The 25,416-nt window shown below is 38.3% G+C and overlaps 1 protein-coding gene across 5 annotated transcripts in view; it reads right to left on the reverse strand.

Moving 5' to 3' along the window:
- SGCG (sarcoglycan gamma) overlaps positions 1-25,416 on the reverse strand; it is a 51,174-nt gene that overhangs the window by 9,555 nt on the left and 16,203 nt on the right. For all 5 annotated transcript variants that reach the window (XM_082435116.1, XM_082435120.1, XM_082435119.1 and 2 more), the window contains 5 exons: positions 17,880-18,074; positions 17,160-17,261; positions 15,543-15,630; positions 8,839-8,958; positions 2,459-2,531 (listed from right to left, as the gene is read on the reverse strand). In XM_082435116.1, the coding sequence (XP_082291242.1) occupies positions 2,459-2,531; positions 8,839-8,958; positions 15,543-15,630; positions 17,160-17,261; positions 17,880-18,074 (578 nt within the window). The remainder of the gene's footprint in view (positions 1-2,458; positions 2,532-8,838; positions 8,959-15,542; positions 15,631-17,159; positions 17,262-17,879; positions 18,075-25,416) is intronic.

A 25,416-nucleotide genomic window follows, 5' to 3' on the forward strand; every position in this document is an offset into this window, starting at 1 on the left:
AAAAATGATTATTTCTATTCCACTTTCAGTTTAGAAAAAATATTTTTAACTTAATAGCTTATTAAATCTTTCCTAGAACACTCTGAGATGTGCATTACTATCAACTTTTTTTAAAGATTTTTTTTTGATGTGGACCATTTTTAAAGTCTTTTATTGAATTTGTTGCAATATTGCTTCTGTTTTACATTTTGGTTTTTTGGCTACAAGAGAGCCATGGAGATCTTAGCTCCCTGACCAGGGATCACACCCACACGCCCAGCATTGGAAGGCAAAGTCTTAACCACTGGACTGCCAGCCAAGTCCCTATCAACGTTTTATATATGAGAAAAAAGAGCCTCAAAAGGTTAGTTTGGCCAAGGTCACCAGGCTTGTCTGTAAAGCTGGGATTCCTACTGTACATTATTCCCTATTATACATAATATGTTAACATGTTAATTGTCTCCTGAATATTTTTCAAGTTCAAATTCTAAATGTGATTTTAAGTGACATTGTAGACTTTAAGACATTTGTTTTTAAAAATATTATTTGTTTTTGTTATAAAATACAAATATACTATTGGAATAAACAGTTATAGCAGCAAAAAACATTCAGTAGCCTAGTAATAAAGTGAAATACACACAGTCACACAGAGACTCTGTATAAAGAATAAACTTATATACGGAACTGGGTGATTTTATATGTTCTGATATGATGTAAAGATATACCAAAGGTTGAGGATATTGTGCTAAGTGAAATAAGCCAGTCACAAAAGGACAAATACTGTTTGATTCCACTTAAATGAGGCACCTATAGTCCTGAAATTCATAGAGACAGAGAGTCGGATGGTGGTTTGCAGGGGCTGGGGGGAAATGGGGAGTTAGTGTTTAATGGGCACAGAGTTTCAGTTTCGCAAAATGTAAAGAATGCTGGAGATGGAGGCGGGGGATGGCTGCACAACAATAAGCGTACCTTAGACTTTTGAACGGTACACTTGAAAGTGGTTAAGATGGTAAATTTTATATTATGTGCATTTTGCCACAATTGAAAAAAAAGATATATCAACTTTTTTTGCGTATATGAATCCGTCAAGCTCTCAGTTTTATAACGTTCTTGTCTCTACTAACAGTGCATATATTTAAAAAATGTAATGTAAATTGAAATTTTCAAGAATGCCTTTTTGCAAGTTTCCAGCCCACATAGGACACCATCCTCCTTCATTAACACGTGCAAATGTTTTGCCTCAGCTGATGCTCTTCAGGGAAAAACGAAGGGTTTGTGGACCACATGAATCATAACCCCATGGCATGTGACCTGAAGCGTGAGGACAAGCAGACATTCGTGGGGTCTCCAAGGGAAGGAGGGCACCCCAGTCAGGTGGGACAATGTGTGTGGAAGTGTGGAGTCGGGGCCTGGCAGCGGCTCAGTCTCAGGACGGGTGAGGCAGGAGGCCCCCAGGGTGCCAACCTAGAGAGCCCCAAGGAGTCTAGGTCACAGGTCAAGTGCCCCAGTAGCATTCTGGACTTTACTATGGCTGATGTGGAATCAATGAAACATTTAAAATAGCTGCATTTACAGCCCCATGTTCATAGCAGCATTATGCACAATAGCCAAGACATGGAAGCAACCTAAATGTCCATCGACAGAGGAACGGATAAAGAAGATGTGGTACCTATAGACAATGGAATATTACTCAGCCATAAAAAAGAATGAAATAATGCCATTTGCTGCTACTTGGATGGACACAGAGATTATCATCCTAAGTGAAGTAAGTCAGAAAGAGAAACACAAATACCATATGATATCACTTATATGTGGAATCTAAAATATACACAAATGAACTTATCTATGAAACTGAAACAGACTCACAGACATAGAGAACAGACTTGTGGTTGCCAAGGGGTAGGGAGGGTGGGGGAGGGATGGATTAGGAGTTTGGGGTTAGCAGATGCAAACTATTACATATAGAATGGATAAACAACAAGGTCCTACTGTATAGCACAGGGAACTATATTCAATATCCTGTGATAAACCATAATGGAAAAGAAAAAAAATTCTTTTAAAGTATGTAAAGTATAAATATGTTCTGAACTGTACACTTAAAAATAGTTAAGATGATAAATTTTATATGTGTATTTTACCACAATTTAAAAAATCGGAAAAAATAAATAAAATAGCTGCATTTAGCCAAGTCCCTCAGATTTTCTGGAGGCGGGACTAGCTATTGGAACAGTACAGGCTGCACTGGGGCAGGGGCAGGGCTAGTAAAGAGCTCAGAGACAAAAGGACGGGACGTACAGTAGGACTTCTAACCTCCTTTGGATTTTTGTAAGAAATGACTTGTTATGGGCGGAAGTTCATCAGAATAAAGACAACTAATGGAATAAGAAACAACCTGGTAATATCTGCTAACGTGTTATTCTAGCACGTAACCAGGTATCTTCTATAAGAGAGTTTGTTTATATTTGAACAAAATTCTTACCTAAGGTCCTGGATTGGGTCCGGTTCTATGAGGGGCGTCTCCACTGAATGTTCAAAAAGAGCCCCTTCAGGCCCTAAACACAAACCAAAGGTGAAGCTTTTACAAAAGTAAAATAAACAACAGCCAACAAATCGAGCATTTACACTGCATATTCCAGGACACGTAGGTTCTGATCGTTGCTGAATTCGTACAGATGTTTGAGTTGCAGGAAAAAAATAGGTATAACTGCTTTCCTGCTTTTCCAAGGATACCATGATTTCATTAGATGTCTATAAACAAAATTATGATTTTTAAAGCAGTTACAAATACCCAGGCTTATTGTAAAACCAGAAAGCAATATTAGCCCTCAAATTTAAAGAAATTTCAGTTGAAAATTGCATTAAGTCCATATATTTTCGGTAATAGTAATTTCATTCATTCTCTAGATTTTATGTGTAAAAATTGTATCTTGTGTCATCTGTTTCTTAAGGTACATCAGGAAATTTATAGAAAAATCCAAATTTTGAATATTTAAAATTGACTTTCTAATTTGTACGAATCAGTATGTTCCCAGTTGTCTGGTTAGTCTGAGAACCTAATTATGTGCAAGATACGGCGTGGCTACTGGGTTAGGGTGCAGAGATTCGAAGGTGACATATCCTAACTTGCTTAGTACTCAGAGCCCTACAAGGCAGGTATGATTATTTTCCCATTTTACTGAAGAGGAAACTGAGGAACAAACAGAAAGGTTAATTAACTTGCCTAGAGTTACACAGCTAAGTGGCTGGATTGTGATTTGACTTCAAAGCCCACACTTTTAACCTATGCACAGCAGGGTTATTCACAGATAAGTGCTCATCATGATTTACCTAGGTCCTTCTGCCTGGCCTAGACCACACCACACCCGTCAGTACAAAATGAAATTTCAAAATTACAAACCAGATTTGGTAGCGTGATCAACATAAAAGCGATAATAAACTGAAATAGAGGAACACAGGTAAGTGAAGGTTAGTGTTCATGAAAATTATAATGCATGTAAATTATTTTCAGATGAGAAACAGATCCTCATACAGGCTATAATACGACACTTCTCCTTAAAACACCACGTAAGCAAACCTAAATGATGATGGTGACCATTATGGAGAATAAGACTATACTAAGCACTACAGTTTCCACAGTAAACTGTGTCAGTCAAATTTCACAGGTCGATGTCTGGTTTGCCTGAAGTATAGACAACATTTTCTGTTTGGTGTGGAAAGGAAAATAATTTAACAGTAATTTGTATGATTTTTGCATTCCCTTTATCCTTTTCTTTCCCCTTTGCTTCTCCTGATTTGCAAAATATAAAAGAAAAAGTAAAGAAAAAATACATCTCAAGTCAATCATTAATAAGACGGGCGGAGACATGCTAAGTATAGTTTTACTTGTGAAGTAGATTTATCGTCTGGGTTTATACAGCATTGTTTGAAACAAGATTCGTGCTTTGTGACAAGAAACCTAGGATGGGCTTTACAGATCATCAAAAAATAATGATTCCTTTCCATAGCTAGGATGACAGAGTCAAAAGGAACGTGGGCCATAAACTTTTGTGTAATTATTTACCTTTTAATTTTTATATGAATAAAATGATATGACTGAGAAAAAAGTGCCAACAAGGTTTACCCCCTATAAACCCTTTATAAGACAAGCTAGAAACTGCAGTGTAGTCCAGGTACCCAGGCACTTTTTATTTTAACACAGCTTCAACTCTTTTTCCTCCAAGAGTTGAAATTATTCTAAGACTGCCAGTGGTACTATTTTACAAGAAAATATGACTCCGCAATTAGATTTTAAGTGCATGCCAATTACTCACCTTCTAATATGACCAGAGTCAGTGATAGTACAGTGACATGTGATAATGGTAACGTACTTAGTCAGACATGAAGTCTATAAACCACTATGTATTATCTTCAAATAAGAGGAGCAGCTCTCTACCATTGAAACTGTAGACGCCCAAATTGTATGATCTTGATTATATCATTACTATTCAGTAACTACTCCTGCGAAGTGGTATGCATACAATATATAAAATGGATGTTTCCTAAATGGTTTCATAAAATAAATCTCAGTTAACGGTTGCTGATTTTCAATGTAATTGTATTTCCTTTACATTCATGCTCATATTTAAATATTCCCAACCAAGATTATATAAAAAATATAATTGGTGTAACATCTGCTCCTTGTGGAAAACAGAACTAACATATTATTTGAGGTTGTAGAATCTAAATTTTAGGCAGGGAACAAAAGTTCCACTATAAAACATCATCCTAGAAATAAATGTATTGAAATGATCCTGTATAATATGACCCGTATGAATAGTATCTATACAAGAAAGTATAATCAAAAAGACAAAAAAAGCTCAGTGTTAAAATGTTAACTTTTTTATGAATATGTCAATGAGAGTAGACATAGTAAATGTCTGGTCATTTCTCCTATGAAGTATCAGTAGTATCTGGATGACGCCATCCTTCTCCTCTGGGTCCTACAGCAGTTTATGCTGTGTGATGCTCCTGGGAAGATCTACAGTCAGACCGTGGGACAAGATGGATGGACATGGTGGTGAAAGCAGTTCAAGGGCTCGTGGACAGAGCCCACAGCTGGGGGGAAGTTGCTCCAAGTGGCCCCATCCTTCCCCCTGCCGCCTCCCCGGGTCCCCTCAGTTACAGATATATGTAGAGTTCAATATTAACACTTCTGCTCAAACAGTGGATAATACACACCCAGACATCTGTGTGATGTTTGTATGTGAACTGACAGCTATTGATTGATTCCACACATTCACTGAGCATTTATGGGCTGAAACAAGCTTTTCAAGTCACACTTCCACATGTCTCTCCTGTGTCCCATTCTATCCACTCTGCCACCACCTCAAAGTGCCCTTTGCTTCAGTACTCCAGTGAGAATGCTCTTGTTGAGACAGTAACGGCCTCCTGATGATAAATCCAAGGGCACTTTCTGTCCCCGCCTTTCATGGACCCAAACCCCGGGGACACAGAGTCTCCTGGCGCCGGGCAAACGGCTCTTGGGACGTCCCTCCCACCACACGGTCCTTCTCACTCTCTCTGATGGCTGCTCCCTTTTACCTGGGCTCTGATGCTGGCATCTCTCGGGGCCCAGCTGGCTGGCGATGCCCTCGTTTACATCTCTAGCGGGGACTTCTGCTCTGAGCGGCAGACAACTCGCGTATCCATAGACGACCTGACACGTGCACTTGGCTGTTTCACAGGCAGCTTCAATGTAAGTGTCTAAAACATTAACTGTTGATTCTTTCTGCCTTCAGATGTATTCTCCTCCTCCTCAGGCACCTCCATTACCCAAGAGTAACGCCATCATCCAGGAACAAATGTAAGCTTCTCATCTTCGACACTCTCGCTGGATGCCTGCCACCCATTTGCTCCACTGTCAAGTCTCTATATGTTAGTTCTTAATTTGGAGTCATCAATCAGCTTCACTCTCTGAGCACAGCTACCACCTGGGCCAGGTCACCATCATCTACTGCCTGTACGACAATTACTACAATTAATGTCCTCCTAATTGGTCCTACAGCTTCCATTCTTTCCTTCCAACAAGCTGTTCTCTCTTATAATGGTTATATTGATCTTAAAATGTATAATAAATCAAGGAGTACCCAGTTCAAGACAATTCAATTCCTTTCCTTTGCATTTAAAACAAATCCGAACTTCTCATAAAGGCCCAAAGCCCCTGCATGATCTGCTCCCCTTGTATCTTTCCTTACACCAGGTTTATTTCAGACTCAAATTCATTAAGATTAAAAAGTGAAAATCATGAAATAATATGATACAGATAAGCCCAAACAGAGCAGTTATCAAAATGAATGTGAATGTCTTAAACTCCGCTAAAAATCATTCTGTTAGATTGGGTTAAAAAAAAAAATCCAACTAAGTGCCGCTTATAAGAGAAACGCAAGCAATTTAATACGAGGAGAATTTAGCTGGAAGGACAACTTAAGGAGCACAGACCCGCAGAGGCCATCAGGGTCCTCTTATGGAAGTTTGGAGAAGTCACTGCACAAGGAAGTGACCCTTGGAATTGATGGCACCATTCACCACCACTGAAAGGGGAGAGTCAGGAGAGAAGCAGAGCTGGAGGAAAATACCGAATGAATCAGCCTGGAGACCTCCTGTGGGATCATGTATGTCCTTAGAGTTGAAGCCAGTTTTAATTGGGCCTTTTGTTCCTTTCAGCTGAAGGGCTGTTAACTGATGGAGAAGGTCATCAGCTGTCCACAGGGCTGCATGACTGGGTCCGGAGCCAGATGTGTTGAGCATGTGCTTGAAGGGTGTGGTCCTCTCTAAGCAGCTGCTAGAGATCTGTCTTCACATCTTTAAGGGACATGGGCTCACCACCTGTGTTTACCTTCACTTCTTCTTCAGTGGCTGAAACCTTACTTTCCAGGTCCTCTTTTGTGGGTGGCTTTGTGGGTGACTCCAGAATTTCTACGTCGTCACTTGTGACATATGTAATCCCATTTAGCTGCTCAGAGGGGGATGAAGGGATTGAACTGCCTTATCGCTAGATTGTGTCTTTCTCCTTAGTGATGAGACTGGAAACTCTTCCAGGGCCCTGTTTTCCTTCCTAAATGTTGGGGAATGGATCCCGCCTAGCGAATCACTGCCAAGGAACCGAAGTACCCAACCGTGCATCGTCTTACAGAAGCCAGTTCTGGCAACGGGATAAAATATTTGTTTTGAAGATGACATTTTGATGCTGCTCCAATAACATGTTCTGCAACTGGGGTTAGTAAAAGAGACGTGCTGATTTTGGTCACTTGGTGACAATTCTATTTTTAGGGGGAAAAATGAGACTGCTGAAGGCCGAGGTCAATTTCAAACTGGGGTGGTGAAATTGTTTAATCTCCTCCATGAATTTGATTTAAAAATGATTTTTCAGTTTCCCCGTTGACTGGAGTATATATGGCAGCTGTTTAAGAATGGACGAGGGATTTCACGTTACGCTTTGAGTACTTGAGACAAAGGCAACGGCAAGAAAGCACTTCTTGATGTGCGTTCAGATCAGGAGGCACTGCAAGTCAGGAATCTGGAGGGGCCGCCTTAAAGAAAGACCACTGAGTCCCTCCCCTTCCGCCCCATGCTCAGGGCAAGTGGCCAGAGGGAAGAGTGTAGCCAAGCATTGAATTCTCTTTCTCGGCCCCCAGAGTGAGCTGGTTCTCTGTCGCTTCTCACTCCTCTTTCCTTGGCCGTCAACTGCCGCTGCTTTTGCTGATCCAAGAAACTCCAAAGGCTACTTGAAATCAATCCATTTAAAAGAGAGACCAAACTTTTATAGTACGTAGTGGAGAAAAGCTTGAATGGGAATCTACTTGGAAAAATTAACGTTTATAAAAATATTCTTCTCGTATTTTATATATTTAACAAAACTTAACCATCATTGTAGCAATTATGGAATCGTATGACATAAACAATAAATCAAGTTTTGTTTTTTGGTGCAATTTTCCCAACACAGTTGGAATTATAGGATGGCTGTAGTGGTTTTCTATTTCTGTGTAAAGCCTTTGGGTTACACAAATTGGAAAGAGATAAAAGGAAACAATATGGTGGGGAAAAAAAAGTGGGTAAAGATTTGTGAGGAAGATTTCATTCTTCTAAGAGAGTATCAAAGAATTTCAAAAGAAATGCCATGAAGAAAAGTCAACAAATTCAAACTACAGTACTTTTTCTTGTCGGCCTGAAATATTCCACAGTAAACTTGCCAAAACTGCAATTTGCTTTTGCAGAAGTGCCCTCCATGGGATACTGTTTTTCTTAAGAGTTACTACAGATGAATGGATACAGAAGATGTGGTATATACACAATGGAATATTATTCAACCAGAAAAAGAAGGAAATCCTGCCATTTGCAACAACATGGATGGACCTCGAGGGAATTATGCTCAGTGAAAAAAGTCAGAGAAAGATAAATACTATATGATCTCACTGATATGTAGAATCTAAAAAACAAACAACAACAAAACAAAAACTGAACTCACACAGAGAACAGATTGACGGTTGCAAGAGGTGAGTGTTGGGAGGTGGGCAAAATGGGCAGAGGTGGTCAAAGGTACAAACTTCCAGTTATAAGACAAATAAGTCACGGGGATGTGATATACAGCATGGCAACTACAGTTACCACGTATTGTGTATTTGCAAGTTGCTAAGAAAGTAGATCTTAAAAGTTCTTGTCACAAGAAAAATATTTTAAGTATGTGTGGTGATGGACGTTAATTAGACTTATTGTGGGGATCATTTCACAACATATACAAATATTGACTCCTTATGTTGTACACCTGAAACTAATGTTGTTTGTCAATTATTCCTTAATTAAAAATAAAGAGCTACCACATACCAGTTACTCGAAGTTTATCTGTACCAACCACAACTGCCTTTTCATCAACAGTAAACAGTGGCTTGCCGTCCTTGGAGTTGATCTGAAACTGTTGACTCTGCACCTCTACCATATTGGGACCTAAAGAATTAATTAAAACATTTTATTATAAAGTGTGTAGTCTATGCAGTGTTAAAAGCTCTACTTTTACACGTGCCATGGCACCCAGTAGTACCAAATCATTAAACATTTAAGATTTGTTACCAGTAATTTTTTTGATTCTGTGATTAAATTTTAAGTCCTAAACCTAAATCTATTATATTAATTAATGTAGGTCACATGTATGTTGATCTATATCAAATATATGTATGAATGAATTATATAAAAATTAATTTTTTCAGGTTTTTAAAACTTGCCAAAAATAATATAATTCTTCTACGCAGATTACTGAAATTGGTGTTCTTCTGAGTATTAACCAACTGAGGATTTTATATGCTGCAATGTGAGATCTGTGAAAGACCATCTTATGAATGGCTTCCTTCAATGGCCAAAGTGAACGCAGACACTGAATGAATCACACTCAGGTCCTTGCCTCTGCCCTAATCCTCACCTCCTACCCCATGGAGCGAACAGACATCACCATGGAAACACACCCTCAAGTTTCTGCCCTTCACCTTCATCTCAGGCGTTTCTGTCTTCTCCAGCCCTTCTTTCTATTTCAGGGACAGGGCATCACTTTATCCTCCAAGCTTACTCCTTTCACATGAACTTGTTCTGTTTGTTTGTTCGTTTTTGCTATACAGCAGGTTCTTATCAGTTATCTACTTTATACATATTAGTGTATATACGCCAATCCCAATCTCTGACCCACTGGCTTTTAAATTACGACTGTACTCAGCAGATGTTTAATGTGTGCTTCTGTGTGCCAGGCACTGTACCTTCAGCGTGTGAGATCTTGTTCAACGTCTCTCATTGGTACACTTGGGTGTCCATCATTTCATGTTTTCTGATTTCTCTGTGCTTCCTGTCCTTCTAACCTTAGCAGCACAATGGATTCATCTCTCTAGAACATAGCGTTCAGCATTTGCTTAAGGAACTACAAGTGTTCCTTCATTCTTTTGTTAGTTCTATTTTCTGGTCTAGAAAAGTAAGTTTATTGTGAAATGGATACTTGTAGATTTCGTGTATGTGTCCCTGTGTCCCTCACAGTACTCATTCAAGTTGATTGGTACCTGCTAGAAATTAAATAGAAGCTTTTCAATTAATACATTAATCAGTTTTGGATATTGTCAGCAACATATTCTTATGTTTTTTCACTAATTTGTACCTCAGAACCCTCCAATGATTCTTCATTTAAATGTGTGTGTGTGTGTGTGTGTGTGTATGTGCACATGTTACAAAGCGGAACACATTTTTTTTCTCTCTGTTTTATCTCCTTTCTCTGAAGGAAGCCTGGCTTTATTTTTTGATAGTTGCCTGTATTTTTGCTCTTCTGAGCTTTCACCCAAACTCAGTTATCCTGTGATTCGGTGTCACTATTTACCTCTTCTGGGTCACTGATATATCCTACGTATTTATCATATAAACACTGATTTGCATTAAGTGATGAATTTGAAGTTATTTGAGTTTAGAATCAAGAGGAAAAAACTGGAGTAATTTATCCAGTAAGAGTTCACTGTTTAGCTCATTGGAGGTTCATATAACAATTCGAGGAGAATTTATCAAGTGAAAGTGGTTAAACTAAATGACATTTTTTCTGTAACCATTGTTTCATATACATTGATGAAATATTCAACAAATGAGTTTAGCTGCATAATTTTCATGAGTAACAAAGCTACATAAATCCTCAAATCAAAGAAAATGCAGGAAAGTGAGTCTCTTCCATTCAACACAAATTTATTGCATGTTTTTATGTTCAAGGTTTTGTGCTAAGAATTGAGGATATATAAAAGAGGAGATGCAGTTCACAACTTATAGGATTTCGTAGTCCACTGAAGAAAAAAGCATATAAATCTAGTCCCAGGGCAAGTTGAGAAGTGCCGTGATACAAGCATGGACAGTGTCCAGTGAGAACCCTGACCAGGAATTCCTGTCCCTCCTGGGGGGTCAGGGATGACACCTCAGGGAAGAGGATGTCTGGGCTGACCTGGAAGAGTTCATGTTTCCCTGATGAAGGGAGAATGCGAGATTCCAGGTAGAGGGGGCTGCTCCAGCAAAGGCACAGAGGTGGATAAAATTCCATCTTCATTTTATAAAAAAATATAGACATAGAATGTTCAGTTTAAATATGTTTTCCACTTCAAAAGAAACTGTGCTCCAAGTGATAACAAGCCCACCACAGGAATAATCATCTCTTAAAGTAAGTGAGTTGATAGTTAAATCTTGTAACTTTCATTAATATTCTACTAGTCTTTATAACCTTGCTGGACATGCATTAGAGCTGAGCAAGTCACCCTCATGTGCAGCAGAGTTCTTTAAGAAATAAAACTCAAATATTTTCTTTGTGATTAAAAAAGGAGCTATCTGGTAAAATCACAATTTTAATAAGAGGCTTTGGTATAAATAACGAGGGAAATAAAAGATAAAGGAATTAAATAAAGGAAGGTTTTATGACCTGATGAATTAGGTTTGTGAAATGGCCCAAGCGGTTTCTGGTAAAGACACAATCAAATTCTTCCTGGCTTTTACCGTATGCCCCCTTAACAGCTCCGTTCCACCCGCCCACCATGATAGCTGTAAGACAGCATCGGTTCAAAACAAACGTCACAGAGTCCTTTGAGAAAAGGAAAGATTTATTCTGCTGCTGCAAATATCATATCCCAGAAAATACTGAACTGGAAGTATAAAACTGAGGTTAAGTTCATTCTACTAATTTTTTGGTATCATCTTGTATTACTAGGTTCAACTTTATAAGCCTGGAGTCAGTGACTCTTATCTATATAGCCTGACTCTATTCTTTAGGCTAGTCTGTTACATCCAAGCACATGAGTTCCTGAACCTATAATAACCAGGAAAGGGCTCCAGTGCTGTTCACAGCAATTGCCTTGGATGAACCCATTGTTTTTTAAAAATGTATTTTATTGAAGTATAGTTGATTTACGATGTTGTATTAATTTCTGCTGTACAGCAAATGATTCAGCTATAAATATATTCTTTTTCATATTCTTTTCCATTATGGTTTATCACAGGATATTGAGTATAGCTCCCTGCGTTATACAATAGGACTTGTTTATCCATCCTATATATACTAGTTTGCATCTGCTAATCCCAAATTCCCAATCCACCCCTCCCCCACCCCCTCGGCAACCACAAGTCTGTTCTCTATGCCTGTGAGTCTGTTTCTGTTTCATAGATAAGTTCATTTGCGTCATATTTTAGATTCCACATATAAGTGATATCATATGATATTTGTCTTTCTCTGTCTGACTTACTTCACTTAGTATGATAATCTCTACCTCCATCCATGTTGCTGCAAATGGCATTATTTCCTTCTTTTTCATGACTGAGTAGTATTCCACTGTATATATACACAATGTATATATTGTGTGTGTGTGTGTGTGTGTGTGTGTGCGTGCGTGTATACCACATCTTCTTTATTCATTCATCTGTCCATAGACACAGGTTGTTTCCGTGTTTTGACTATTGTGAACAGTGATGTTAACCCCTTGTTTTTTATTCCTGACTTTCTTTGTTGAATTTCTCTCTTCTACCTGAGAAGAGAGAAATTTTGAGTTTGTTTTACCTGAGAAATTTTGAGTTTGTTTCCCACTCATGACCCCAAATCCCTCACACCTGTGGCTCAGACTTATACTTGAACCCTTGTCCACTCTGGAGCACCCGGGACAGGCCATCTTCCCCCACCCCATCTCCTGGAACTCTCTCCCACACTTAAGCTGGCTTTCCAGCCCATCCTTTCCTACACAGTCTTTTATTCATTCCTCCATTCATTCATTCAACAAGTATTTATTGAATACCTCATAAATATATGAGTGGCCTGGATTAAGAACTGTGGCGTTGACTGAATGGAATAACCTAACTCCAATTTTTGAGTATTACATAATCAAATTATCGTGTGTGTGTGTGTGTATGTATATATATATATATATATATATATATATATATATATATAAAATATGCAATAATATTGTATATATACAATAATTATATTGTATTTACAATAAATATATATTATATTTACAATATAATTTTATGATTATATTCACAATTATATATATATATATATTCCTTGGAATATTATGTAGCCATTAAAATAATGCCATTGAAATGGAAGAAATTAAAAAAACAAAAAGAGAGTACTATGTAGACTTCTATGCAAATAAATTTGAAAACCTAGATGAAACAGAAAATTTCAGGGAAATAGGAATTGCCAAAATTGACCCCATTCAGCTAAAAAGTCTTATTTTGAAGCTAACCAGAAGTGGTTTCTATTATTCGAAGTCAAAAGAACATTAACTGTAGTAACCAGGGCTGCATTTATAACTAGTAAGATTCCACTGTTGTTCACAATTTGTTGTCCTTTAGTTCCAAGATTTGAAATGCTAGCTGTTGATGCTTGCTTTCCTATGTTTGATTTCTTTTGGAATTTAAGACTTTTGTCTTTGTATTGGTTGCCAATTTTTTCAGTGGTCTTAGTAATAAACAATTATTCATTTAATTAAATGGGATTACTTTGTCTAGTTCACATAAATCACATTTTAATATCCAGATTGGCTAAATTTAACTTCTTTCAGGAAACATGAGGCTGGAATGAGTGTGATTGTGGGAAGTCATTTACTGAAAATCATCTTGGATTTGGTGAGTTGAATATTTCCTAGTTCAGGAGTCTCAATATAGCAGAGGCTTTCCAACCAAAGGTTTAATAGAAATCACTTATTTTAACTCTACCTCAGGTATGAAACACTAAGGTTAAAACTCAAAATTTGAGGTTAACAGTTTAAAGTAATTCTGATGGGAAACTTTTTTTTTAAAGTGAATTCCTTGGTGACAAAAACAACACCATATTTGCAGCAACTAGGACAGTTCCTGGCGTGCCATGATTTCATGAAATCTGAGTAGAGAGGGAGGGTGGTGGAAACACCCCGATGGAGAAGCAAGTCCTAAGGTGACTCCTGGTTTGGCTTCTCTACTAACTAGCTGTGTGTTTTTGAGAAAATTAGCTTTTCAGTGCTTCCATTATTTCATCCACGAAATTGGAGACAGATTTATGTTATCTTTAACTCCCCTATATATGAAAATCCACACTTAGCAAAAAATTAAATGTGAAAATGAGTATTTGTGTTAAGTCATTTTCAGAAGAATATAAAATGAATCTTTTACTTTTGGAACTCCTAAAAAATAATTACACACTCTAAATGTTATTAATTACTTGACAGCATATGGAAAGTAGCACATAGGCATTCAATAAATGTTTGCTGAATGAATGACAAAAGATGGGTAAAAATCGCTCAAACATTTAAAAGCTATAGTCAGTTAAAATTTTTTAAGAAATTTAAGAAATGGTAGACACAATTCATAATACAACATAATTTATAAAGAAATATGATTTGGTTTAGACAAGTTTCATGAACATGTACGCTGTGTAAGCTCAGGTTCATCTCTAGATTTATTGAGAATTTCACTGGACTTGGTGATCAAACAAGCTTCTAAGCAAAAGAGAAATACAATTTATCATTTAGAAAAAGTTATAAAGATTAAATCAGAACACAGACTATGGAACTCATGTGTTACTGTAATAAAGAGGAATCATAAAGTTAAGATATGGCTGTACCTTCCAATGTAACATTATTGTCCTGTAACAACAGCCATTAAAAAAGGAGGACACGGAAAGTTACCTGCCTGTGTTGGTAGTACACTTGTCATCTATTTCCCCATAATCTGAAGAGCCATCCAATTTCTTAGATTTAGCAAATCTATAAAGTGTTGATGGTTTAGAGAAGGTATATTCCTTTCACCAGCTGTTTGCTCTTTTGTTACTTCTTCCATCGATATTCTTTCTTTCTAATCCTTTTGCTCTCTGTGCACGACTGCAAAGGACCTGTCTCCCACGTGACCATATTCTTTGGTCTTAGCTGATCGGATGGGTGTACATGGCTCAGCCAAGGGCAGTTGGTTGAACAGGGTAATTGGGCCAATTAGAGTACTTTGTTGTGAATTGGGAATTCATGACATTGAAGACCAGGTTGGCTGGCGTTGAGAACTACAGCCAATCGGATGAAGAACCAGAGAGTCCTGTAGAGTTAGAACTGGTGCAACCATGATACCCAAGTGAAGATCATGGACAGAGATTCATGGAAAGGAGGGGAACATGGCGGAGAGAAGGAGGGGGAGAGAGGGGGAGAGAGGATGAATACTTTGATTCTCCCGCCCTGGTCTTTCTTTGCTTGAGGGCAGCTGCTTTGTTTCCTTTCCTCAGTCTCTGTGAGATTATTTTGTATCCTGCAACAATCACTGTGTTTCTTGTACTACCTTAAATGGTCCTCTTATTTCTTGGAACCAAAATAACTTCACTTAAAATACCTCAGACTGTCCTCCCACCACCTGAACTAGTCTCCGTGGTCCACACAGCATGATATGTAGAAAACTCGTACTTTGATTGCTCATAAATAACTTTGAATTCTCTAGAAGAAAAAAAACAAATGGATCCATTCAGCACAACTGTTCATGGACCACACACATGCAAATCACTGTTATGAAGCTGGACTCACCCACTTTTAACCTGCCTGTGACTTCTCCTTCCGGGTTGCGCGCATTTACAGCCACATTCTGTGTGGACTGCAGAAGCAGAGATGAGTCCTAAAAACAGATTTACAAAGTTAGCCAAATACAGACTATTTAAAATGACTATACCTTTGTATTTGTATATAAATTGAGGATTTATACAAACTAATTTCTCCAATGTCATAGATCCTGTGAACCTATAAATTTGTGGCTAAAACTACTTTTTAAACTTGGATTATATTATGTGAAGGGGGTAAATGCATTAATTTTTTTTCCCCACAAAATATAATAACCTCCTGGGTTTACAGTGCCTGTGTGCACTGGTTACAATGGACCAAGTCCGCTCTCAAGGTGAAGATCTGAAACAATCAAGTTTTAATCAGTGTTTTGTCTTTTCCAAGGAATTAAAATTTCATTTCTCATAATTTATGTCCAGGACATGATATATCAGAGAGCGGTTAGCTCTTCTATAAATAAAGACCATATTACTTATTTTTCAAAACGCAAAAGGCTTCTCACAATTTCAAAAGAGCTTTTAAAATCTGTTGGATGCCTACGTTTTTAGAGCTTTTTGTTGGAAGATACGGTGGCTTTATGAGCACGTTAAGTGGGGTCATAGTCTGAGCGGGGGCTTTGTCTCACAGAAGATTGCTGGCTCTTCTGTAACAGTTTTCTTCAAAAGGAATGCAGTAATTTGGCTGCTGGATTCAGGTGGGTTTATGTCACTCAGAGGGAACCAAATATCTCCCAGAGTTGTGGGGTATAATATGCTTTTTCAGAAGGAAAGAAGTTTTAGGCGTGCTTTGGAACTCTAGCAGGTCAGAAATCCTCCAACTTGCTTCGTGGAAGCAGATGGATTTACTATTGTCTCGCCTTTTATCCAATGGCGTGACCTTACTACTCGCTTTTGCTGTGAAATAACCAGCATGATAATAAGAGCTAATAATTCACCAACGATTCTTACCATCCAGCCTCTCCTTTTATCTCCACATTTTGAAGGAGGTGGCATTACTCCTCACATACAGATGAGGAAATTGAGCTCAAAGAGATTAAATGACAGCTCTCCCAAAGCAACAGCTAGCAAGTGACAGTTCCATGATGGAACCCAGTCTTCAGGCCCCAACATCCAGGATCTTTTTTTTTTTTTTTTTTTATCATTTTCCCTGAAAGGGAGGACACGGCCCAGGTCAGAGCTGTGAGGCCCACCCCCGGGCCTAGACAAAGTAAGCTGTCCCGGGAACCACTCTGGTTGTCTGATCCAATGAATGCTCTCCAACACTGTTCTTTTTCTGGCTTCCACCGCAGGGGCTGCAAAGGCTAATTGCTTTCTCAGCCTGTCCTGCAGGGAGGGAGACCCAAGTGACACAATTCTGGTCAATGAGATGTAAGCAGAAATCTGCTGGGGCGGGGCTGGGGGTTTCCAGGCAAGGTTTTGGGTGTGACCATGGCGGTCACTCGCTAGGGCCCACCCAAGGCACGTGGCCAGGGAAACAGGCAGTATCGACGCATGCACCCCTTTCATCAGAAAAGCAAACTTTCTGTGTTTCACCATTATTTATTTTTCATGAAACACAAATTATTTAAATGTGTTCTCATTTTCTTACCACTCTGGAGTGTATTTCTTTGGCATACAGTGGGAATAAAAACTCCGATTCCCCCTCCAGGCGAAGTCCATCTTCTGTAACATACAGGTGACCCATCCCTGTCTGTTAAAAAGAGATTTGTTATTGCTTTCTTCTTCACTTCTTTTAGTATCAACTTAAATTATGTATGCATTTTCATAGATTTCCTATCGGCACTTTACTGTATTTCTCTTAAATACTTTATTTAAAACTTTAGTTGTTTTTATTCAATATTCAGTATTTTATTACGTCTAGTGTAAATACAAAGGACTATTTAGGAAATGCATATAAGATTTAAATAATCACTTTATAACAAACATGCAAGAGCCCACCACCATGTCAGAAAAAAAAAAAATCTTACCATTACTATTTAAAAATTTTTAAAAATTAAGATGCAATAAAATGGACTCTTGAGGCTTATAGTTCTATGAGTTTTAACATACATATAGATTCGGGTAGCCACCAACACAATCAGAATACAGAACTGCAATGAAAACCGACACGCTCTAGTTCGCAGTGAAATTATTTTAAAAAGGTAAAAAAGAAAAGTAAATGTTATATTATTTTTTTGCTACTGAAAATTCTGATCCAGACAGGAAACCAACATTAGCTGCATGAAAGGAAGCTTCTGTTGATACAGTGTGGCTGGAGGGACAGCGCAAACAAAACAAGAACATGTTTATCAGGAAAAAAAATACTTACTGGGGAAAACCACATCACTTTAAGAATCCAAATTGTAAGAGCAAAATTCACAAGGAGGGCAATGAGCAAAAGAAGAACGAATAAGTACAGGCAACGCTTTCTCCAGCCATAAATGCCGATTTTGTAGACAGACTGGTTCTCTGGCCGCTCTACGCGGGTGCCTTCGGGGGTCGTGGTGTATTGTTCACGCACCATCTGCCACCGGGTGGGGGGCAAGGGAGGGAGGGGTAAAGAGAGGGGGGAGGGGGGAGGAGGGGGGTAGAGGGAGAGAGGGAGAGACACATGGCCAGAAAGAGAATTTGTTTGTCAATATTGATTGACCATTAGTCCAACAAAATACTTTTTACCCCAATAACAAATGTCCAAAATTAGTGATGTTTAAAATGAGCATTGGCTATTACTTTGAAACATGTCACTGTATTTCAACCACAGTGATAATCTGTCATGCCACATATTTAGATAGGACAGATTCATTGGAAATCCAGTGATTATATTTTCAGATTTTAATCAATAAAATCAGTACATATACAGCTTTCAAAATTCTGCAAGATTAAACTTGGAATTGAAGCATCAACCCACAACAATCAAGTTATCACATTCTTAAAAGATTCAGTGGGAGGAAAATCAAGCTGGTACCTAAGAGCTTTCTGAAAAGAAAATCCAATTACTCAATTTTATGCCAAATGATTAAATTACATCTTCCTTCAGCTACTAAATTATTCAGAATTAAAAAGGCTCTTTTCAAGATACCTACCACACCAACTTTGGCCTATAATAAAGCTCCCAAGTACTGACCTACTTCAAGAAAGATCAAAATGTGTACGTGTACAAATGTTTACAAACATTCACTGTTTTATGTAAATTAGGTTAAGAGTTTTAGTAACAATTTCCACTCTGTGAAGAGATTTTTAAAAGTTGCTCAATTTTCCCCTTTACACAAGGAAAAAAAGAACATGGTTTTAACTGTTTAAATTAAGATTAGAAATTATGACTTTTCTGATTGTAAATGTAGCAAAATGATGAATCATATAAAATATTCTCCTCTGAGATTTTTTATGCATTTATTTTTAGGAATGACTTGGAGGTATCCTTATTTAAAATGTTATGGTCAAAATAATTCTATAAATTTCTTTCCAACCAAACAACAGGCATTTCCCCGTGTTCTAGCTGATTGTATAAAATGGTGCTATTCATCACTCAGTATTTTCAAACACTCAGGACTGACAATCTGCATTATTCAAAACCTAAGTGGTTAACAATTTCATGAGGGCATTCTTTACTCACTCACCTTTGACCCCTCCAGTCTTTTTTTGTATTAGAAAGTCCATCACCACCCACATAGCCCCACATCAGCTCTGCCTTCAACCTGCATCCCAAATCTGTCTGCTTCTCTCCATTGCCATGGCTACCGCTCTGGTGCCAGCCACCGCGAACTGTCATCTGCACCACTGCAAGCCTGCTTCCCTTCCTTCCCCTCTGGAAACCCCTCTCTACCCACAAGCAGACATGTGAAATGTAAGTCAGCGCCTGCCACTCTACAGTTTCACACCTTCCTGTGACTTTTCCCCACTGAGAACATCCAACCTCCTCCATCACCTCCCAGACCCTACTTGGCTCACCTCTTCATCTGCAGTTGTTGGTCTTTTGCTCACAGTGCCCCATCCACTCTTTAACAGCCCAGGTGAACCCTCGGGTCAGGACTCACTCCTGGGCATCCTCTCCACCTGAAACCCTCTGCCAGCTCCCTCCTCAGCTTCAGACCAGCTCACATGTCACCTCCTCAAAGAAGTCTTCCCTGACACTCACTCACTCCCAACATAGCACTCTGTTATATTTATTTCAAAGCACTTGTCATCTAAATAATGGTGGCAAAACCACACTTTCTGTAAAAGATAGGCTAGGAGTCTGCGACTGGATTGGGAAGGGTGGCCAGAGAATCTGAATTTAAAGCAAGTGCGTTATTTTACAGTATTGCTACAGATCGATAAAAACAGCAGTTTTCCAAGTGTGTGTGTATACACGTGCACATGCGTGCACACACACGTATGGTTTCCACTTGCTGCATATTTCTATTCCTATCTAGAGCTTCCTATTGCTGGTGTAAAGCTATCACAAACCTAGCTTAACCCAACATAATTTTATAGTTTTGGAGGTCAGAAGTATGAAAATGGGTCTTCCGGGGCTAAAAATCAAAGTGTGAACAGGGCTGCTTGAGCGGCAGGCACCTGGGCCTGAGTTTCGGTAACAAAGCCACGTTTTATGATTGCCCCGCTTAACTCTTTTGGTTAACCTGCCATTTACCAGTGTTAGATGTGTTGCATTGAACAAGGATCTTACTCTAGACAGGCATGATTTAAAATGATGAGGCAGAACACTCAACTCCAGTTTTTTTTTCTAAAAAGTTGATGTTGTTATTTTAATAAATTATTAGCTTATATTCTAATGGTGACTCATGGTGGCTTCCATTTTTATTTGACACTGTATATTCAATTTTTTCTGGAAGAGACTTTCAGAGGCTATCAGGTTCAGCTAGCTTCCTTCAGCTATGTGTTAAAATTAGCATTGGAAAGGACACCAGTTCTTTATCACTTCGAGGTCAGATAACTGTAAAGTATTAGTATTCATGCTGGCAAGAAACTGCTCTGGAACAACGCATTATGCTTTATGATCTACTTATAGACCCTTTACAAAAAATTAATAAGATAATATTTTATGTTAGAACTTAAAAATCTATACTCCAAGGTAAATAATTTTGAGTTTTACTACATCTTGAGCAAAAATTATTTTCATAGGCTCCTTTATTTAAAAAACAATTTATGGGGACTTCCCTGGTGGTTCAGTGGTTAAGAATACACCTGCCAATGCAGGGCACACGGGTTCGAGCCCTAGTCCGGGAAGATCCCACATGCCGCGGAGCAACTAAGCCCGTGCGCCACAACTACTGAGCCTGCACGCTTAGAGCCCGTGCTCCACAACAAGAGAAGCCACCGCAATGAGAAGCCCGCACACTGCAACGAAGAGTAGCCCCTGCTCGCCGCAACTTGAGAAAGCCCACATGCAGCAACGAAGACCCAACACAGCCAAAAATAAATTAATTAATTAACTAAAAAATATCCCACCCCTTTCCCTGTTAACCATCTTTAAAGTATGTTGATGGTATACTTAATTTTGATTAGCTTTAAATGCTTCTCTCTAAATATAGTTATCAATATTTTAACACATAAGGCTCCAGACACGAAACATTATAGTATGTTTTGCAAAAATATCAGTTTTCATATGCTCTTGAATTCATGGTTACTTATTTATTATTTAAAATAAAACCATCTTAAGGATAGAAATTCTGCCTTCTACATTCTTTGATTCTCGTCATAGTACATAGTATAGTAACTGAATGCAGCGTCCACTACAAAAATGTTGTTAAATGACATTGTTAATTTTAACTAACCTTTACTGAATGCCTAGTCTGGAGAGGCTGTTGCCAGGAGTTTGAGGCATGGAAATGATAAAACACACGGATGATGTTCAAAAGGAACTAATTTAAAAGGAGTTTTTAAAAAGGTGGGTTTGAAAAAGACCTAAACAGACTCCTTAGAAATGAGAAGTTCAGTTATATTTTAAATTCCAAAGAACGTGTTGTATCGCTTAAAGTTGTGACATATAAAGACAATTTCCCTATATTTAACAGATTACACAGAGCTGAGAAGAGAATCAGTACATATAGGAAGACAGATCTTAGAAAACACGCCGGAGTGATAAAAGGCATCGGAAACGTGAGGGTGAGTTTAAAGGACATGTCTGAGGAACAAGACGGTCTAAATATGTCTTACTGAAGCTCCAGCAGGAGTAACCAGAGAAAACATAGGAAAGACAATGATTAGAGGTAATTGCCAAGAATTTTCTATAATTGAAGATATGTGAGATTGGAAACAGATACTGACTCCTGAGCAGGATAACTTAATTCAAGTCTATTAAATAAAATCATTCTGAGTCTGGACAACGCCGAAGCAAAGAAACTTCATGACAGGTATGGGTCCCAGATTTCAACTTTGTAAGTGGAGAGTCGTGCCGTGCAGCTGGTGAGATCGCCCCAGGGGAGACATGATCAGGCTGTGGGCTGACCGTCCCATCCAGCCCCCCGGCCAGCACTTCCTGCTCGGCCACCGAAGGGAGTGGTCCTGAGCCCCTGGGCTTGCACAGTGATTCCAGGACAGAGGGGAAGAGGACGTGGGTGAAGCCACCTTCACGGGGTGAAGGACCTGCCTGTGAACCCACTCTGGTGATTACTGGTGACAGAGCCTGCTCTGCACGACCCTGACACGGTACTCCGCCACATCCACACCCCGCCTCGCATCCGTTCCCCAGACGTGACAAAAACCAGGCACTGTTTCCTGGGGCAGGAGCAAAGGACAGGAGCCACCTGACATTTATGCTGTATCTGAACTCCCATGATGATAGGGCACGTGACGATGGGGCATTGCTGTAATACTATGGATATAAAAATAAGCAAATTCATCAGGAGGCTATAAAACGCTAGACGTGTATGCATCTCTCAAATGTCCTGATACACCTATACCTGTTTCTATACCTCTTCATCTGTATATACGGGATAAAAATTGAAGAAGAACGTTAAGAAAAAACCGAGAAAGGTATTACCATAGTGGAAGACTTTAACATATTTCTATAGAAACCCTGGACAATACAATTAAAATGTGTTTAAGTGGATGTGTGTAGAGCTCCATCCCTGAAGTTGGGAAATGCTTACTTTTTTCAACAAAGGGTGTAACCTTTGCAAAATCTGATAAACATTTACAAGGAAGAATGAAGAAATGCCAAAGGATAAATTTCATACAAATCCTTTGCTCTCGTCATAATTCAGTAAAATTAGAAATGCAATGGATAAAACAAAAATCGATCTCTGAAGTGTTAGGAGGTCTGGGGTTATGCTCACTTCCACACATATGTCTGACAGAGGCTGCTTTCCTGCCGTAAGCTCACTGGCTAATTTTAGCAAAGAGAACCACAGGCAGGGATGGAGGGGATCCCGTAGGTGCTGCTTCTCTGGTCATCCCCCTTCTTCAAGGGAGAGTCATCTGAATGTCAGGGATGGAATTCTATAGCACCGAGTGAGGTCCTGCCAGGCCACGGGGCATGCTGACTGGGGCATTACCAAACCTCTTATAACATCCATCATGTCCCTTTGAAAACTTCAGGAAAATTATTTTTCAGTTTCAAAAATTGCCTTTCATAGTCACGTGGCTCTATATTCAAGTAGCATCATTTCTTATGACATAACTAGTACCATCATGTTACATCATCCATCAGAATGACAAGGCCCCTCACATGCAAAGTCAATCATAACCATGTGACGACATAGTATGACCTGCAGGAGTTACGTGCACATAACAGGCCAATATGCACTAAACAAATGAGTGTGTGAAGAGTGGCTCTTACCTTGCTGGATGTAAAGCACAGTTTTATGCTATGGTAATGAAAAAATGAGACAGTGACAAAAGGACGGACAAATAGACAAAGAAAACAGCAAAGAGTCGAGAACAAGCCCATACACAGAAGTGATAAGTAAACAAAAGTGAGAAATGAGAGACATCCAGTATTTATGGGTCACTCCTCATATACTTTTTTTTTTTTTAACTGAAGTGTAGTTGATTTACAAGTACAGTTGAATTTATATACATTTACTATGTATATTCTTTTCAGATTCTTTTCCATTATAGTTTATTACAAGATATTGAATATATAGTTTGTGCTACACAGTAGGTCTTTGTTGCTTATCTATTTGATATATAGTAGAGTGTATATTGTAATCCCAAACTCCTAATTTATCCCCCACTCCCCACCTTTCCCCTTTGGTAACCATAAGTTATTTTCTATGTCTGTTCTATAAATAAGTTCATCTGTATCATATTTTAGATTCCACATATAAGTGATATCGTATGGTATTTGTCTTTCTCTTTCTGACTTACCTCACTTAGTGTGATAATGTCTAGGTCCATCCACGTTGCTGAAAATGGCATTATTTCATTATTTTTTATGGCTGAGTAATATTTCACTGCATATGTAGACCACATCTTTATTCATTCATCTGCTGATGGACATTTAGGTTGCTTCCATGTCTCTTATACATGCTTATTAAGTTAAAGCTGACTAGGTCAGGCTGGCACTGAGAATCATTGGACGAGTTTACCTCCATTTTCCTTTAAACTTCCAAGAAATAGCTAATCCCCACATTAAATTGCTAATTGTCAAGGTATTTCCTGCCTCACTGTCTGCATCAAAACTCATAGCATTCCCAACTGGTGCCAACGTTTAGGAAAAGAAAGAGCAGTGGGGAGGAGCTCACCCTGGTAGATGTGACAAAAGTACATCAACAAGGAAAATTCAACAGCAGATAACAAATGGGGAAAATATTTGCCTTAAAGATAAGACAAGGTTATTACCCTTAAAAATATAAATAATCCAATAAAACTTGAACAAAACAATGCACATACATTAAAGAAACACAGATGATTAATACACACAGCAAAAGGTTCAGCTTCACCATGAAATGCAAATAAACACAAGTTCCATAAGCAGTTTTCAAAGATTAAGGGAGATTTAAAAACTGGTAGTAGCCATTATTGGCAAAGTGTTTGAAAAATGGGCATGGAACTCCTCTGCTGTTGAAAGTGAAAATTAACATCGTCCCTCTCGAAGGATGGTGTACCAAGAACCTCAAACAAACAGTAATTTCAACTCTAGAAACTTATTCCAAAGAAACAATTAGGAATGAAAATGAAGGTTCATGTTTAAGGATATTTATTTTACGTTATGTGTAATGGTGAATAACTGGAAAGTAAATAAATGATAATTTATTAGAGTAATTAGTTCAGAATTAACTGCTTGAAAAGCATATAATATCCTAGAGAAATGCTAATGATAGAGTGTTGAATGAAAAAGACTATTGAAATACTTATGAAAATATATATATACCCATAGAAAATAGACGATAAAGAAATTTAAAAATTGTTAACAATCATTTCCCCCTATATTCTACCTTTTTCACTTAAAATTTCATTTCCCAAATGTTTTTCTGTATTTTTTCAGATTAAAAATATATATATATATATATCTTTGGATATATATATTCCTGTGATAATAGTAAAGTTAATAGTAAATTCACCATACTTGTCCCAACTTTATGACTACATTTAGGATGACCAAATAATTTCAAAAATAGTTCTGCTTCATCTTTTGGTCAAATTGCTCAGCATGGCCACTAAATAGAGCAAAGTACACAAACTGTAGTTATCCATTTCATCCAAAGTTACAATCAGTACAGTTCTCACAATCACTAATGCCCCTGCTATAAATACACACATGCGTGCATACACACACACACACACACACACACACAGATTAAAAGGTCATCAAACCATTCTCTCTTCTTTACAATAGAACTGACTTTTCAAATAAAATGGCAAACTGCCATTTTAAAAAGTTCCTTACAAGATACACCAAATCAACAGAAGAAATGCCCTTT

The sequence above is a fragment of the Balaenoptera physalus genome, assembly GCF_965194825.1.
Source record: "Balaenoptera physalus genome assembly, chromosome: 18".
Classification (NCBI taxonomy): domain Eukaryota; kingdom Metazoa; phylum Chordata; class Mammalia; order Artiodactyla; family Balaenopteridae; genus Balaenoptera; species Balaenoptera physalus.